The sequence below is a fragment of the Musa acuminata genome, chromosome BXJ3-5 (assembly GCF_036884655.1).
Source record: "Musa acuminata AAA Group cultivar baxijiao chromosome BXJ3-5, Cavendish_Baxijiao_AAA, whole genome shotgun sequence".
In the NCBI taxonomy this organism is placed as follows: domain Eukaryota; kingdom Viridiplantae; phylum Streptophyta; class Magnoliopsida; order Zingiberales; family Musaceae; genus Musa; species Musa acuminata.
The window spans coordinates 1,641,072-1,659,065 of record NC_088353.1 but is presented as its reverse complement, the minus strand read 5'-3'; the positions used below and the strand labels follow the sequence as shown (position 1 = coordinate 1,659,065).

Genomic DNA, 17,994 nt, shown 5'->3' with positions numbered 1-17,994 from the left:
GTTTAGACAAAGAAAACCCCACCACGAAGCATGAATTCCCCACCCACAATTAAATCATCACAAGAAAAACAGGATAAATGTGGAGTATCCAACAAAAATTGACAACTCTGATGCTGCACCAACTTTTACATAGGGAAAACATATCAAACTTGACATCATCTACACCATATAAATCCGGAATCATCCATCGGTTTCCTTCATTATAGAACAACTTATCGATGCTTAGACACACCTTATATGCCACAGACTAGAGAGAGTGAGACATAGCCACTGCCCATTACCCACATGAAGATAATAAGAACGTGCTCTTTAACAGAGCTAATGTGATCATGTTGGGCATATTCTTGTGTCCGTTATTTGGTTTTCCATATTCTTGACTTGATGAATTTGGATTGGTCTTAATCAGATCCCTTTGACATCGTTGCCCCAAACACTGTCCCATGCCCCGGATGGAGCTTTCGGTCCCTCGAGGTACTGCTGCCCTGCAGGAGAAGGGAGTTCGCCAGGTCCGAGCTGCTGCTGTTTCCTAGACCTTGTCCGGATGCCCAGTATCCTTAGAACAAATCTTGCAAGCTCACCATATAGCATTCCCGAACGATCAAAAAGCTGAAACAGATATTGAACAGTGATGATGAATCATCCAAGCTTTCTGAAAGAGTAAAGATGATGACAGGAGTGACCACGAAAGCTAACCTGGAGGAGAGCAGTCATGAACATGTGAAAAGCCTGGGTGTTCTGATCGATAAGAATAGAGATTCGACCAAAGAAATTCACCACACCTTGCATCTACAAACAATATTTCAAAATAGAACAAAAGGACACAATCAGGTCCGAAATAGAACAAGGATGAAATGAGTCTCACACAATTATGCAAAAGTTATCCAAAAATACACGGCATAAATAGGCAAAAAAAAAAGAGAAAACAAATAACAATTTTCATTAAGTAGTTTCCTCAGAAAATAACAACTTACCACCCGGAGAAAGGACATCCAGAAGCCCGGTGGCGATGATGGAGGACCATATGGATTATTTGGATCTTGATTACCATACGGGCCTCCCATGCCCATCCCATAACCACCCATGGGGCCACCAAGGCCACTATTGTACATGCTACCCCCATACATTCCAGAACCTCCATGAAAGCCACCACTGTACCCTGAGTACATATTATTACCATACAAGCCACCACCGTATGACCCTCCAAGACCCCCGTACATGCCTGAACCATAGCCTGAATTATACATGTTTGAACCATAACCTGCATTAGAAACGGAAGCTTCAGCACCGTGATGACACTGCTGGAGATTAGGAGTTCCAAAGTGGTCCCAATAGGTTACCTCCATAACTAGTTCCATAATTCTGCCAGGGCCTCGGAGGAACAGGCCTTGCAAGGGTAGTTGTGTTGGCAGTTACATTCCTGTCGGCGGTTGGAACAATTTCACCTGGCTTTGCAGTACCAGATGCTTCCACAACATCACTAGTACTACCAGACGATGGGGGCTTGAACGGTGCAGGACCAGATGTAGTCCCTGCTAGTTCCCATGGTTTTGGTGGCAGAGTACCTGCAGAGATGCATGCTAATATCAATTCAATTCTACTTCATAACTCATTTGAGGCACAAAACCAAGTATATAAATATATAAAAAAATAGAAACATCATAGGGACACTATCTCCACACAAGGAAAAGGAAATCAAGGCCCAAGCTGAGCAGAAAGATCTGTGGCCAAAGGAGTCAACATGCTGGAGCAAGCATCTATTATGAAATAATACATATGATCAGAAACAGACTAAGTCTTCAAGAGTCGAACTCTATTGAGAGCAGATGAAACCAACACATTTTCTTACTGATGATATATATATCAAGATTTGCAATACCATCTGGTATGGCTCAGTACGGCCAGTAATTAGTGGTCCGACAACCTACCGGCACACAGACCAAGGTAAACTGGACATACCGGTCTAGACCAGAAACATACAGGTCTGACAGTGTCCAGTTGGAGACCGACAGTTGTTGGACACTTTCCGGCACATCAGGCATATATTTGTATCTGAAGTGCTGTTGTGAATATTTGCTACAAAGTACAAAGTACAAATTACAATAAGATGTGAAAAATATATATATTATTAAGGGAGACAATTAGACATTTTTTATAAGACTTGTTGTGTAAGAATGATTGTATCATAACTGTGACTGTGCATCTTAGCAAGCAGGAGAACTATATAATTGAAATTTGAAACAGTAGTAAAGTCCAAATGTTGCTGAATGTTCAGCTAGCCATTAATGCCTCCAAAGTATCAAGTACATCGATGCATAATACTGAATATCATGTTGTATTTCTTTCTCACTTTCCTCTTCATCTCAGCTACTGCTAGGCCCATCACAGGTTGCTCTAGTTCAAGTAGTATGGAATTTCGGACCAGGCCTATATTTCCTAGCTAGCTAGTCAAATAATACTTAACTTAAAAGCCTTAGTTAATGTCTAGTGAGAGAAATTTGTCGGTTCTACCACACCAGAGTTCTAAGAAGATTTGATACCCTTTAAAAAGTCCAACAGTGGTCAATAAAATCATAATTGACAGTTAACATGTAAGAAAAGAAATGGCATTTGCAGGAATGGATAAGGATGGTGGGTAGCCCAAACCCCACCACAAACACACAGAATGAAGAAAGAAAAAGAAAACACAGGCAAGCTGCTCCAGACCAATCCTGCTTGCAGATAGACAGATACCTTAGAATGGAAATTTTCTAGAAACAAGGATAACAAAGTAACATAACTCAAAATCAATATTCAAGAATAGTGAAACAATCCAAATCAATTCAATGCTGTTAAATATTTTTCGCATGATTCTTTAAGATAACCATAGGACACTTCCACTAAACATAAGTAATATCTTACAGAAAAAATAGATTGTCAAGTAATGATAACCGACACAAATATAAAATGCATGTTATCCAGTTATCAATTGATACGCCAGTTATCAAGTTATAAAACAGCCTATCAGGTTACAAACTGCTGAAGTTTTTATTTCCACAAATAACAATAATCACATAAACATAAAGCTAAGGTAACATCTACAACATCACGAGGCCACCATGACATGAATGATGACAACAAAACATTAAGCCCCAGAGCACTCAATTCAAAACATATTTACTACAATCTCTTCCGAGCCTTTAGAATAAACAGTTGCTTGTTATTTTATCATCAACATCCACATAGCCATAAAAAAGGAATATTGAGGGGAGATAAGCAACCAATTCCAAAGCTACCCAACTAAGTCCAATGTAGTATACAAGGAAGTATATGTGGTGTGAAAACATCAGAAATTGGAACTTGTCCAATTTCATCACTAAGCAAAAATTGAAATACAAAAATAATAGCCTCATGTAGTATAGAAAACTCATGTTGTCAAGCAATCAAAACAAGAAGTGCATATTTGGAAAAGAAAGACCAAGGAACCACACATACAAAAAAAAGAAAAAAATAACTGAACATACCTCATAGAACAAAATAACAAAATTTTCTAAGATATGCAGACTCAAAGCCTTGCAAGTACTTCGACCGTGCTCCTAGAGAAAATATGTCTTAAGAGAAGACAATTAATCCAATATTTAGTTTATAGAGATACAGAGGAGCATTTATGCCCAAGCGCCAAATAATATGCTGTGCTAACTTAGAGCTTACATTTTGAATGAAAGATTAAAGCCTCTAACTCTTCCTCTCATGTGTGTGTGTGTGTGTGTATAACCACATAATTGTTGTTTTAACAGCAGAAGTATCTCCCAGTAATTCATTCTAGCAAAGATCCAACAAATAGTTGAGAACCAATAAAATGCTCGTGCAACCCACGATGTCCAACCACAAAGATCTACCAACTGGCATATTAGGGTGCAAAATGCTCGCGCATACCAGATTACAAGTATAAATAGGTGCTAAAGTTGTTTTGCTACTGTTTCTATGACAATATGGCATATTGTGTTTTAGTATTTTTAGAAACTGCAAGGGCAATTGCAAAACGTTCCGTCATGTTTAGCAACTGATTTGAACACAGATAAACTGTGTGAAGAATGTAATATTTATATAGCGTCCACACAATTTACCTTAACCTGTAAAGCACATAAGACTCTACGCCAAAATTCACTGTAAACGAAAAGTAAAATTCCACAGCAAAACAGAAGCTCTCTTCAAACAAGAAGCAATCGATCCAGCAAGAAGAATTATGAGATCGAAGTTACGAATGACATAAGCAAAGAAATATGGCAAATCAAGCCAAAATCACCCCTTTTTCTACGGAGGAACCATCTTGCTGCATTATTAAGTGAAGATGAAAGACAAAAACGATGAATCTTGAGTTCTAATAATTACTAAATTCCGAAAGATCAAAGTTCCATGGTCCAGAAAAGAGAAACATCTCCGATCGACCTTCCAATACAAACTACTCCAGATCCTTAAATTTCTGTCATCAACGACTCCTACGGTCAGCAGGTAAACCAGAGAAGGCCGCAAGCCTACCAACAATCCACGATATACGATCGAACCAATTCACTTACGGGAAAAGGAATCAAGATCGTCGGAGCTTTCGAGTCCAGAGGGAAAACTCAATTCTAACGAACCCAAATCAAGGAACACGATTGGATCCACCAAACGTGACAATAAACGGGATCAAATCGATCGATCGAAACCCTAACAATATTCTTACATACGCGGATCCGCGAGATTCGGATCGACGGAAGATGGAATCAATCCAGATAACAGCAAGAGGGGAAAAGGAGAATCACTGACCTGGAGGTGAAGAATTCGATCCCATGCCGACGGCGATACGAATCTACTCGTACATCAAGTGCCGCTACCGCTGCTTCCTCCCATCACCCCTATCGTTTCGCTGCCAACCTAAAACACCGCGTGAGGACGTCATGTGGTCAATAAATAAGGCTTTGGATCAATCAAGACCAGCAATCGGGTCCGAACTCGGATTTGGATCCCGACTGCATCCGACCCGATGTCATCCCCCGGGACCCGAGCCAATGAAACGGACTCGGATCTCGTTCCGACTAGACCTCGATCTCGAGTCAAATCCACGCGACACCCGGTTCGATCGAGTCAAGCCGAACCAAACCTTCGATTCGATCAAGCTCGGACTCGCCTACGACCGATGACATTGATTTGATCGGATACAAGTGCGACTCGACCCACATCAGATGCGTGTTATATGTAACCTAATCATGTCAAGAAATTAATTTTCATATAAATATAAAATCATATTTTATTGGTAGAAAATTTATTATTATCATTTCCAACATTCGCGATTATAATTATGCTTTGTATCAATCGTGTATAAAAAATATTAATGTACTATATATATATGGAAAATACATGAGAATATAAACTTCATTCAACGTTGCGCGTTCTTTGCGATTGAATTGGATGTCGATCGTGTACGCGGTCAACGTGGGTGTGCTTCGAAGTCAGACGAGTTGACCGACATGGTCAACATGAAGACTGCCAGCTGCTTCATTTAATTAAATGTATAATTAATTAATAATAGAGACATAGGGAGATGAAAGGAAGCAGTTGAATTATTGTTAATCCATAAAGATAATTGTCAGAATATTTGGGATTAGGTGTGGATTAGTTGTCTTTCTTATCCACTTCTATCCACTGTTATCTTTGAGTTCTTTTATTTAGGCTTATTTGGCAGCGAGAAGGAAGACGAAGCTTTCGCAGACTCTTCTTCTCCCCCGTCGCGCTCCAAATTTGGGTGCTTCCAGAGGTGGGAGTTTGGGTTCTGCTGTAATCGCTCGGATTGTCTCCAAAGATTGCGCCTTTCTAGGGTTTTCGAGGATTTGGGCCTGCTTTTTGATCCATTGCTGTCGGATTATTTTTTGGATAATATGTCCTCTGGCGCCGTAGGAGCGGCGGATCCGGACGGGTTGCCGCCGCTCCGCTGGGATCCGGCAGTGGAGGAGGAGGGGATTGACCATTTCGACCGGTTGCCGGACTCGGTGTTGCTTGTGATCTTTAACCGGATTGGCGATGTCAAGACCTTGGGGCGGTGCTGCGCCGTGTACCGGCGCTTCCACGACCTAGTCCCCCTCGTCGATGACGTCGTTGTCCGCGTCGACTGCGTCATCTCAGACGACCCCTCCCCCGCGACGCCCGGCGGCGGTTTTGACAAGCCCCACAGCGTCTTCTCCCACTTTGCTCGCTTCGTCCTCGGCGGCCTCGTCAAGCCCCTTGAGGCTCTCTGTCAAATGCTCTCCCCCGCCTCCTGCGCGGATGCCGTCGCCAGGAAGTCAGGGTTGTTTTCGTCTTCGTCTCCCGAGGTCTCTCACCATTCCCCGACTGAGGTCCTGAAGAACTTTAAGGAAATCCGACGCCTCCGCATCGAGCTACCCTACGGCGAGCTCGGCGTCGACGACGGCGTCCTCCTGAAGTGGAAGGCCGACTTTGGATGCACCCTCGAAAGCTGCGTTATCCTCGGTGCCTCCTCCGTAGTCTCCTCGTGCTCGATGTCCGCCAAATCCTCAGAACCTGACCCAAATCCTAGTTTCCAGGACGCTTGTGGTGGTGATGATTGCGGGAACATCCCGGAATCGTTCTACGCCGATGGGAGCTTGAAACGCAGGGTCGTGTGGACTATCAGCTCACTGATTGCAGCTTCCGCGCGGCATTACCTTCTCCATCCGATCGTGGCCGACAACGAGACCATAGAGAGATTAGATCTGACAGATGCTGATGGGCAGGGGTTGCTGACACTGGACCGCCGGCAGCTACAAGAACTACGAACGAAGCCAGTGATGTCTTCCGGGAGCTCACACCGGACGCTTCTGCCAGCACTAAACATGCGCCTGTGGTATGCACACCAGCTGGAGTTGCCCGGTGAGATGGCGTTGAAGGGTGCAACATTGTTGGCAATCAGACCAAGTGAGGAGCGGATGGGGGAGGCGGTCGGTGGTGTTGTTGGTCAATCCATCGGTTTCTCTGATGGTTGCTGGGTCTCAGATACATTTGAAGAGCCATACCGGACGGCAATTAGGATGCTAATGAAAAGGAAGACTCACAGCCTTGAGATGAATTCCTTCTGATTCTGAAATAACTGCAACATAATTCAGCCTTTAGAGGTAAAAATCGAATCCTGCTCATGTAATGGAGCTCTCCATGTTGAAGTTTGTCTTTGAATCCAAGTTATATGATTGTTATGGAAATAATTTAGGTCAGATGTCTGCTTACTGCTTGGGGGAACCTACTGCTGCAATCTATCTTGTTTATTGTTCATAGCCGATATGATGAAGGAAAAGGAATGTTTGTTTATGGGAAACCTGATTAATGATTTGTATTTTATATTTATAAACAAGAAACAATTGGCTATCTTATTAAAACACATATAGAAATTAGAGTTAATATGAACCTATCTGGTGCTGCTGATCGTACATCGTTCTCCTTGGTATTGGTTATTTTTATTTTATTGCTTGAACATATGTTCCTGAGATTAAGTTTGGACCATATAGCGCATCTGCGTAGCTAATTACAAATCTTCAAGTTTTTTGAAAGCTTATTTTCTTTGAATGATGTAATGCTTTTATGTGTCGTTCTTGAATTGCATTAGTTATTTGTGCCTTGTAAAGTAAGATTATCCAGCTCCAGCTCAAAACCTTAGCAAACAGAATCTCATAGGAATGTATATGTGGATCATATGAAGCTGCTTCACGGAATCATTAATCATCACCCTAGGTCATTTATCTAGTCGATCCGCCATTTGATTGGTTTGATAACACAAAAGCATGTTGACGATTTTAAGAATATTTTTGAGTCATCAACCAGTGTACACTTACTAAGAATATTTTGGATGATTTGGATCAATAATAGACGAATGACTATGCAATATTGACTTTATAAATGTAAGCTTATTTATAAGCCTTTTGTGGTATTGGCGACTTACATGATTCTGTAGATCAAGTCAGTAAGAGGTTATATCGAGCAACAACTTTTGATATGTTACCTGTCTTAAAGTGTCATTGTTCTTCTCGTCGTTGGCATCAGATATATATCTGGCTATACGAAGACTTAATTATTTCAATTTGTATTTAAGAATAGGATAATTAAAGCAGTTACTTATTAGCAGTTTCAACTGTAATATTTATGAATTGCTTTTATATCATAATTCTATGGTAAACATGAATATTTAACATGTCTTCTTGTGGAATTTTTAGGTTTATGGATTTTGATGCCCCATAGAGGACGGATATTAAATATGTTAAAGGCAACCGGAGAATAGTTTGGACCCTTCATATGAAGTGATACTTGTTAATTCATCTTCTAATCCAGTGACCATACAACACAAATATCGAGCAGCAAAGCCAGATTTCTTCGTAAGTGACATACAACATGTTCCTCTCTTTTTTGACTTGTTCCATGAGTAACGGCATTTATGATGGTTATTATGTGTAATCTTCGTCATAGCTTGTACATTTTTTAAATCATGAATGGTTGACCGTAACATCCAATAATGGATTTTTTGTAACTTTAGCGTGCTCATGTCCATGACCTTCGACTCATTTATGTTACTAATATGTCAAACGCTGTGCCTAATTGATTTTTAAGTTCCACTTCTCAATGGGTGTTGTGTGCATTATTTTCTCAGCAAATTGTCTGTTTAATTACATTTTCAATGTCAAATGATGTTCCTGTGGCTATTTATTGGAATGATTAAAATCTTATATTTCTCAAATTGGAATGCTGGGGATGCTTTACTTGGATATATTGCACTGTTTGCGAAGGCTTTTGAAAGACTGCACAAGCTGTTTTATAAGACTGTTCAGGAAGGTAATCTCAGGTTCAGCACTGTTAATCTGTCAGATAGACAGGGAATTGCCTTTGCCGTTTTTGGTTTTATCTTTGGCAAATTAGGGTTTCCTTTTTATGAGGTAGGAAGCAGCTATTAGAGAAATGTGTATGTCTGCTTCAAAGTACAATGTATGTGTTAATAGCATGTGTGAATCTTCTCATAACTTTGCATTTCAATGTTCAATTCCATTTACTATGTGGTTTGACAAATGTTGTGTATCATTCAGTGTTCAGTATTCTGGTATGAATTGTATCTCTAATCAGTTTAATTCACTAATTTGCTATATTTGCTGCATTTCTCACATTAACATAGATGCTTGTCGAACATTTCCGTCTTTTTTGATGCACAGAAGGCAGCCAAAAAGAAATCATTTTATCTTGCATGAACTCTAATTCTGCATATTATGAGAGGTTTCTAGTTGACATATCTATTGAGAATGTAATTGTCGAGGAAGTCTCCTCATGGGATCATCATACACACACAAGCATAATTGTTGAACCAGTAACATTCAGACACAGCAAATTGATGCAGAGTGTAGAACATCTGCACATTTTATTACTCTGAGCAACACATACATACCTTTCATGGCTGGCATTTTTCGTGTTTCAGATGGCACATGAGTAGCTTCCCTGTGAGTGAACAAAGACCACACTGAAAGGGCCTTCATCTGCTTAAATGGTGTCTTATCCACAAGCAAGCAATAAAGATGGATTGTTTACCATTACATAACCAGGTTTCACTCTGCAATCACACAATGATATAACTGTCTCACACATGATATGAATGCAATTGATGAGAACAAAGAACAAAACAATTCTGATTTTGACCACAGTTCTACTGAGAGTCCTTGCTGCAAACAATATTCCAGGAAAGGTGCCATTTCCATGCTTTGCAGTCGTTGCTTTCCTGCATCATCCATCTATGTGCTTGTTAGTATCATCCAGGCGTAGAACACAATAAACTATATATATCTATGTAGACAGTTATAGGACATGACATATCTTCATCTGACTTCACCTGGAATCTAGTATAAAGAAATATGAGCTTGGCTGTGGTTTCATTCATGATATTAGAAAAACATGTTACCATCAACAACCATTAAATCTAACTGCTGCAGAATTTGAAAATTGAAAAAAAAAAAAAAACCACTATTAGTATATTAATATTTTATTGCAACTCCTGAAGCATGTAATTAACATCAGGAATCAAAGTCTATAGACTAGAGAACACAAGTGAATAGTGTAGAGCCACAAAATCTGTGAATCAGTGATCAGCAATGGCATCTGAATGTAAGCATCTTTGTTCACAGGAAGCCAACAACTCCATCAATTATGTGCTGTCTAAATGTATCAACTAATCAGCTGACATATTTTACCAACATGAAGAGTCAAGGTAGATGGTGAAAGCGAAGAATGGGAACCCAGATCAAGGTTTTTAGCTTCTAAATTGTAGCCCTAACATTAAACATGGTGCTTCCTGTTGTCACTGGTCTCGAAATGTAAAGGGTATTAGTATCTCTGAGGTTTAACAGATTATTCATCACTGGAAGAGTATCAGTTTCCATAATGGATGGTTTAGTGCAATGAATTAACAATTGAAATAGCATTCACTAAGAAGAAATCCAAAGTTTAAGCTGTATAACTTTATCTATGAACGATGAACTTGTAAACTTAACTTGCTCCTTGGCTTGAAATGTATTGGCACTCGGTTTAGATAAGTCAAAGTCCCATATAAATGGATTCCAAGATAGTAAAACTAACAGCTATATCAACTGTCAGTGCAAGTGATAGTCAACAAAATACAAAATAAAACGTAATGGGAGTTTTCTACTTTGAGATTTAACAGCCGTATGCAAAGTCCAGCGAGAGAAATTAATATCTAGAAGCACGATGAGAGCAAAAATCCTTGATGATTCACCATCAAGATGGAGCCAACAGCAAATACACTTGTAAATTTTATTCTTGAAACAAACAGAAGGTCGTTCAGCAAACTTAAATCACCTTGGCAAATTCACGGGAGTAACGTCGACATGGTTATGTAAATGACCTGGGGAAAAGAAAAACAAGATGAATGGCGGAAACAAATCCGAAATTAGTACATGAAAACTGATGATGTCTCGGTGAAGCAGAAGTTTCACATGAATATGATCAAAATCTTACCAACAAAATGTCATGAATTGTGAATTCGTACATGAAAAGTGATGAAGTCTCAATGAAGCACAATTGAATATGATTAAAAATTTTCAGGAATTGCTGCCACTTAAGGCATCCGCACATGCTTTCTCTGTGGAAATATACAGTGCAATGTGGGTAAGTCAATGAAGTAAACATCGTTAAAATCTTAGAAAGGATAAGAAAAAGGATGAAGGGGAAGTATACAGGAATCACAAAAGGATGTTCTTTGATGCAAGTCAGAGTTGATATATAAATACAACACCTTATCTTTCGTAACTAGATAGTTTAATGGGTTAAGATTCATTTTAGCCCCTGCGGTTTTGGTCATAGATCACTTAATCCCTTATGATTTACTTGTGTCTAAAATAACCCCTACATTTTTAAAAGTATAACATATAAACCCCTCTCGTCAAGTCCGAGTTAACAAACATTAAATTCTACTTACGTATCATGCTGACTCAAAATAAACTACTAATATAATGATATATGAATTTAATTTTAAAAAATAGATATATTTTAGCTCCTGTGGTTTTGATCATACATCACTTAAGCCCTTATGATTTTGTTTGTGTCTAAAATAATCTATACTTTTAAAAACATAATATATAAGTCTCTCCTATCAACTTTGAGTTGACAGACGTTAGAATCTACTTATGTGACATACTGACTCATAATAAATTATTAATATAATAATATATATAATTTAAGTTTAGAAAAAAGTCTATCTTATCGAGGAAGAAGAAGCGACAGAGGCCGTAGTGACGAATGAAGGCGGAGAGGCGGAGGTAGGAAAGGCCGAAGGCAAAGGAAAGGGAGAGCCGAACCACCACGTCGTAGGCGCAACGGGTGGGGGCACAAGGGAGGACGAAATGAGAGGCGATAGGGACGAAGATACCCGAGAGGAGGAAGAGGGACCAGGAGACCATTGCATACTTTGCGTTGGACTGGTTGACGCATATCCACCTTAGGCAGGACCGGAAGCTCATGAGCTTATCGTAAGCATGGGAGAGGTTGCATGCGTATGACGTACTGCTAGGCAGCAGTGACTCGATGCTGTTACTGGTGGTCGCTTGCACGATGACATCTCCTTCCGCTATTGATGGTGGTCTCAATTTTTTTAATTTAAATTACATGTGTTATTATATTAATGGTTTCTTATGAGTTAACATGTCATGTAAATAGACTCTAATATCTATCAACTCAACATAACATGAGGGACTTATATGCAACGTTTTTAAAAATATAAAAATTATTTTAGACATAAACAAAATCATAAGAACTTAAGTGGTTTATGATCAAAACCACAAGGGTTAAAATTAATTTTTTTTTTACTTAAATTATATATATCATTATATGAATAGTTTATTATAGGTCAGCATACCACGTAAACAAACTTTAACGTCTATTAACTCAAACTTGACGAAAGGAGCTTATATGCTATGTTTTTTAATATGTATGAGTTATTTTAAACACGAGAAAATCATGGGAGCTTAAGTGGTATTTTTAATCAATCTCATCATAATATGATATTGTAAATCAAACTTATCATAATATATTCATTATATCTTAAACGATGTATTTTATTGGAGGAAATGCAAATAAAAATATCCTTTTCTTTTGGTTCTAATGTCATTTTTTCATACTTAATTTTTTTTTTTTTGCTTTTAAATTGGAAATGTTGAGGAACTGAAACTCGAAAAGTGAATGTGAAAAAAAAGTACTCTAATATAGAAGAGAAAAAAATATATAGCAAGTGAAAGTACAAAAAGTCTCAATCACTTATCAAAAAGTACTCTAATATTTTTTTTCTTATTGTCAGACCATTATCACGCAATAATCTTACCACTGATACCATCTAATCACTCTCCAACTCGGACTTTACAGATCGAATATACCTTCATGTCTCCTAGTTATAGTATAAGCCTGTTTGAGGTAGAAGTTAACGATATTATTTTTTTCACAACTTCTCTCAACAGGACTAAGATGATTTTTCTCCTTCTCCAAACTTTTTAATGCTTGGATCTTATCAGCATTGAAGCCTAAAAAAGTATGTGTTGGTTTCCTTTCACATTACCAATATAACATCGAGCTTCCAACAAGCATAAATGTACTTTCGCAGATAACAACCATCAAAGCATGAGATCTTATCATTTTCGTGCATGAAGGCATTCGGCAACTTCTATGTCCGAGTACCAACTTTTGAATCCGGTTCACAGGGTCCAATAAGCAAGGAAACAGCAAGTACAGGTGCAGTGCAAACTCATACTACAAAAGTGTCGGGCTACAGTAGATGTTATACGAATGGCCGGCATCAACGAGACTACTCTTTAATGGGGTTCCAACTTTATTACTCCTAACCTTTTGACACTTGATCTAGCCAAACAAAATGAGACAGAACTAGAGAAATGGTATAAAATCCCAGCATGGCCACCTGTCGATCCACCATTGAAGCCCTTTCAAAGGTGTGCATCCTTCGGTTATAAAAGCTAAGGAAATCAAATTGAGACATGCAACCTCGAGAACGGTAATCCTCAATTCAGGATCCCATTTAAGGGACCGGAAGACAATAACACACCAAAATCCAAAAAGTTGTCCGGAAGAATTAAAAAAAAAAAAGACTAAGTAGCAAGCAGACAAGATCATTTGATTAAAAAATAGATCAAAAATGTAATCTTTTAGATAGCAAGGAAAGCAGCAGGAAGAACTTCTTACCAGCAATGGAGTATGCACAAAATGGCATCTTTTTTTCTGATTAACTCATCTCTTCCCTTTCCCCTTGAGGTCTGAGTGCCGATAGCCATCCCCATAGCAGAGCTGCAGGCCGCCGTCCATCCCTGCCGGAAATTGATTCTCTGCGCTGGTGGCGGCTGCAGCCGAACCAGCGGCAGAACCGAAGAAGAACTGCAGGTTCGATCCGTCAACGGTAGAAGAGAGCCTCGGTAGATTGTTGTGACTGTGATGGTGCTGCTGAGGCATCTGAGCTGGTGAATTGGACTGAAGGGTCCCCCTACTGAAACCTGCAATTCCCGAAGAAATTGAGAAGTTGAGATTGTAATCCCCTGACGCTGGCACTGCCGAGACGGGGAAGACATGGTCCTGTAAGAATAACTGCTGCATTTCGGGATGGTGGCCAGTGGCAGCTATGTTGAATGGCAACATTCCCATTGGGGATCTGTTCCCAAAGTGGGATTGGGAGGGAAAACTCGACGGCAGCTGGTGACTCTTTTGCGGCTGAGCAAAGAGACCAGCTTGGACGAAGTAATCCGCTGTGGAGATTTGCTTCTGAATGCAACTGCGGTCGGAGTTCTGGCCTGCAACGGCAGCGGTTACGTTGGAATTATTGCGGACGCTGCCGCCACCAGTAAGAAGCTCCGTGAAGGTAGTAGTTAAGGAGGGGGTCTGAGGGTTCGGGTACGGGTACGGGTTCGGGTTCTGGTTCTGGTGATGGGACGCCACAATGGGGCCACTGTCGTCTCTATCTTTCGCCTTGTCCTTCGCAGTTCGTTCTCGTGCTCGCTCTCTGGCCTTGATGCGGCTCTCTGACTGTGAGAGTGTCAGAACCGAGCCTTTGCTGGTCTCCGAGGTGCTGCTGCAGCCCGACTTGCTCGACTGATGCTGCTGTTGTTGATGCTGATTGTAGCTACACTCAACATCTGGATTGATCTCCATCATCTCTTCCCCGCTAGGGTGCGGTGGCTTTAGGAAGCCATCGAGCGGAGGGAGCTCGTTGATGGCGGCCGCAGCGGCTTTTATTAGCCACTCGATGGCCTTGCTCGGCTGGTCGTAGCCAAGGCGGTCCTGGAGGTCATAGAACTGAATGGCGGTGGAGACGGAGAGACGGACCCTCCGATCGCGGAGGCCCTTCGCAGTGTAGACCTTGCTGTGCCGGTCCTTGCCGCCGGAGGCTCGCGAGACCCGAAAGATCCTTGACGACGGGTAATGCTGCCAGGACCCGATGCGGCTGGCATCAGCCCCTCCTTCGCCCTTCCTCTTCTCTCCGTCCTCGTCGTCGTCCCTCGCGAGCTGCTTGCGCCCTATCTTGGCCGCCTGACTGCCGTTGCACATCATCCGGGACCTCTTGGAAGCGTGGTCGTTCTCCTCCAATTCCATCTTGCTCTCATGCCTCTCCTGGGTACAAAGATAGGATCTTTATCGCGTGATCGGCCACTCCTTATTATATCTACCCCTCGATCTCCTTCCTGCAAGTGGAGTGTGGTGGGTGTGGGCGAGACTGAGGGGCTATGGCAACTCCGGGACTTAGGGTTTCTGGGAGTTAGCAGAAGGCCGTCCTTCAGCATTCATGGCGAGTTCACAACCGCAGTACAGCAGCAAGGATAGGAGACCAGAAAACAAAGAATGGAGAGGAAATGCGAGACCTGTAGACAAAGTAGGTGGCCGGACAAGTCAGCTCGGAGCCTTTGCTTTTTTTCTGGCAGCGGCGATCAGCTGTTCTTGGCTTCCTTTTCCCCCTCTTTCTTCCCGCTACTCGCGCTGGCTCGTCGGGTGGCTAGAAATCAGCACAACGACATGAAGGCAGCAGCTACAGCAGCAACGTCTGTGACGAGGGCAGTATAAGACACCGAATTCTGACGGGTTATTAAGAGAGTAGACATAAATCCACGAACCAAAAGACAGCAGCACCTTTAATCCTAGCAGCTGCTTTAAAGACGAAGCCGAACCAGACACAAAACAAGCAAACGCAAAGCGAAGAAAAAAACGAAAGCTTTCTCAGACAACAAACTCGACCGAAATCTCAGCGACAAATAATCCGTATTACTCATGAATATCTCGTTTCTCCGAGAAAATCTCACCTAGCGACGATTTAATGCCTCCGCATTCCAGATCTACCCACTCGATCTCCAAGCACAAGAGAATCCCACCCCCAAAATCGATCCTTTACTCCGGATTCGAAGCAGACGAGCCCCGATCGACGTGCATTCCTCCAGTTCTCATCAAGACCGACGCGCCAAACAGCTCCTTCCGCAAATGCCGCCCTCCAGCCTCTGCCTCTCCTCTCCTCCGAATGAGACGACAGCAAAATCTTCGTCGAGGTGCTACGCCCGCTTCGGACAACAATCCGCCATTACTGGTCCTCGATCTCTTCGTCTCCCCCCGCAATTTCCTCGGTGCGCAAGAAGAGCGACAGCGACGGTGAACGAACAGCAGTAACAGCTGCAGCAACAAGAGTAGGAGCTAGTGGTAGAGTTAGGGGAATCGGGGAACAAGGAAGAAAGGCCGGAGAAAGATGGGAGATTATAAATTTCTTTTGCGGAGAAATCCTAGTTTAATCCAGATAGCGAGGGAGGGAGGAAGAGATTGGCGAGAAAGCTCGTGGATCGAAACCCTAGGCGTTCCCATTCGAGCAATGGTCGAGCTTATCGGGAAAGGTCGAGACACACCGCCGTCCCCTCTTTTCCCTCTCCCCCTCTCTCTCTCTCTCTCTCTCTCTCTCCTCCTTTTTATACAACGGACTTTTCCTTCCCATTTACCCCTCATCATCTATCTAATTACCTTTCCGCCCGCCCCCTGCCCGCCCTCCGTGTGTTGTGGCCACACCAAACACCCGTTCGCCAAACCACATCTCGTCAACACTGTCGAAATCTTCAAAACTCGCAGACGTGTTCTCTTCTCGTTGGATTCTCCTACTGTTTCATCGGTGTCTGTTGGGACGGTGCAATAACTGAGCTTAATCGTATTTACGAAATTGTCCTTCTCTTATTTGAACTCGCTAACATACAAGCACCGCTGCTTGCCACTGCGGGACCAACTCTTTGTCCATTCATAGGGCAGGTGGACGAATGGGTTAACGTAAATTGGTAAGATACATTTTCTGAAGATTGTTTAGTGAAGCAATAATGAGAAGGCAGGGAAGGGTGGGATGGGCTTAATAAACAGAAAATTAATGAGAAAAATATAAAGAGGGGACTCCATTAATATAATGTTTTCTTACTACAGTGAGTGTATATTTGGCTAACAGTAAAACAAGTGGACATTAATACTGTGCACATTAATGCATTAATGACAAAAAAAATACCATATATAGATATATCTATTTGTTAAGGGATGACTGGAAGAAGAAAAAGGACCTATGAAGTCTAATTAATTATTCCTTGATACCATAATTATGGTGCTTCTCCCATGGCTCTGTTTACAGCCTTATGATTCATTACTCATCATTTAACATTGATGTTACACTTGTAGACTTACATGTTATAATAAAATTGTGATAATAATAAATTAGTAAAAAAGAAGATAAAGTTTGATGCTTACTGCTTGGAAATCTTTCTTTTATTTTTTTGGCTGATGTTGGGAGTTCTTCTTTTTCTGCAGATTTCTTCTTGTCCAAGAAAATTAATTGAACTTTTGTTTTCCTTATAATGAATGAAGTATAATGTATCATCTAAGATGGCATACTATTATCACTGTAAATGCCTCTCTAAGTATGACAAAAGAATAGATTTTTGACTGCAAAAGTATCACCAAATGGTTTTGTTTTTGTTTGACTGACTTCTTAATTGGTAAAATATATTACAATCATTGAAGGATGTTTTGTCACAGTGCTGGAGTAAGTCCAGCATACAAGAAATCTCTATATATCCTCAAATGTTATGGCCTCAAGAATACATAGAATCCAACTTTGACTGATAAGATCATCATTCATTCAAGAACAAGACAAAGTCTTTACACGAATATGTAATGTTTTCTTGAAAGTGATATATAACTAAACATACATAATGCAAGAGCTTTTATAACCTATCATTCATTTAAGACAAGTGGATGAGCATATGAACACAAGGAATTGTTTCATTGGAGTTATTATTGTGCAGAAATTGATTGTCTTTGGGTCCCAATGAAATGATAGTAGGTTCTTTGGTGACATTAGATCTTTTTTTAATACTATTCAAAGTGAGTTTAGGAGATCAAAATGATTTAAAGTGGAATTTAAGGAATTAGAGATGAAAATATTTTCTC

General features: G+C 40.9%; 3 protein-coding genes across 11 annotated transcripts; 1 reads left to right on the top strand and 2 right to left on the bottom strand.

The window, feature by feature from the left end:
* Positions 1–80: 80 nt before the first annotated feature.
* Positions 81–4,911, bottom strand: LOC135638897 (peroxisomal membrane protein 13-like). Its single transcript, XM_065152449.1, has 5 exons — positions 4,786–4,911; positions 1,338–1,562; positions 972–1,258; positions 694–786; positions 81–606 (listed from the first exon to the last, which is right to left on the bottom strand). Exons 1-5 carry the CDS (start codon positions 4,808–4,810, stop codon positions 403–405), a joined length of 834 nt encoding a protein of 277 aa, XP_065008521.1. The 5' UTR covers positions 4,811–4,911; the 3' UTR covers positions 81–402.
* Positions 4,912–5,688: 777 nt separating this feature from the next.
* LOC135638540 (F-box protein At5g46170-like) lies at positions 5,689–10,362 on the top strand. 2 transcript variants are annotated; one of them, XR_010496648.1, is made up of 4 exons: positions 5,689–7,124; positions 8,214–8,372; positions 9,458–9,721; positions 10,158–10,362. XR_010496648.1 is itself a non-coding variant. In XM_065151689.1 (2 exons), exon 1 carries the CDS (start codon positions 5,895–5,897, stop codon positions 7,086–7,088), a length of 1,194 nt encoding a protein of 397 aa, XP_065007761.1. In that variant the 5' UTR covers positions 5,689–5,894; the 3' UTR covers positions 7,089–7,124; positions 8,214–8,617. The 2 variants fall into 2 exon arrangements, 1 of the variants encoding a protein (XP_065007761.1); XM_065151689.1 differs by lacking the exons at positions 9,458–9,721; positions 10,158–10,362 and having other exon boundaries at positions 8,214–8,617.
* Positions 9,545–16,463, bottom strand: LOC103983527 (transcription factor PCF6). Of its 8 annotated transcripts, none has more exons than XR_010496646.1 (6): positions 15,834–16,462; positions 15,399–15,577; positions 13,735–15,288; positions 11,008–11,131; positions 10,849–10,894; positions 9,545–9,767 (listed from the first exon to the last, which is right to left on the bottom strand). XR_010496646.1 is itself a non-coding variant. In XM_009400742.3 (4 exons), exon 3 carries the CDS (start codon positions 15,130–15,132, stop codon positions 13,780–13,782), a length of 1,353 nt encoding a protein of 450 aa, XP_009399017.2. In that variant the 5' UTR covers positions 15,133–15,288; positions 15,399–15,577; positions 15,834–16,462; the 3' UTR covers positions 9,545–9,767; positions 13,735–13,779. The 8 variants fall into 8 exon arrangements, 3 of the variants coding, with proteins under 3 accessions (XP_009399017.2, XP_009399016.2, XP_065007760.1); XR_010496645.1 differs by having other exon boundaries at positions 9,545–9,754; XR_010496647.1 differs by lacking the exon at positions 11,008–11,131 and having other exon boundaries at positions 9,545–9,754; positions 13,735–15,150; positions 15,834–16,463.
* Between the last annotated feature and the right edge of the window lie 1,531 nt (positions 16,464–17,994).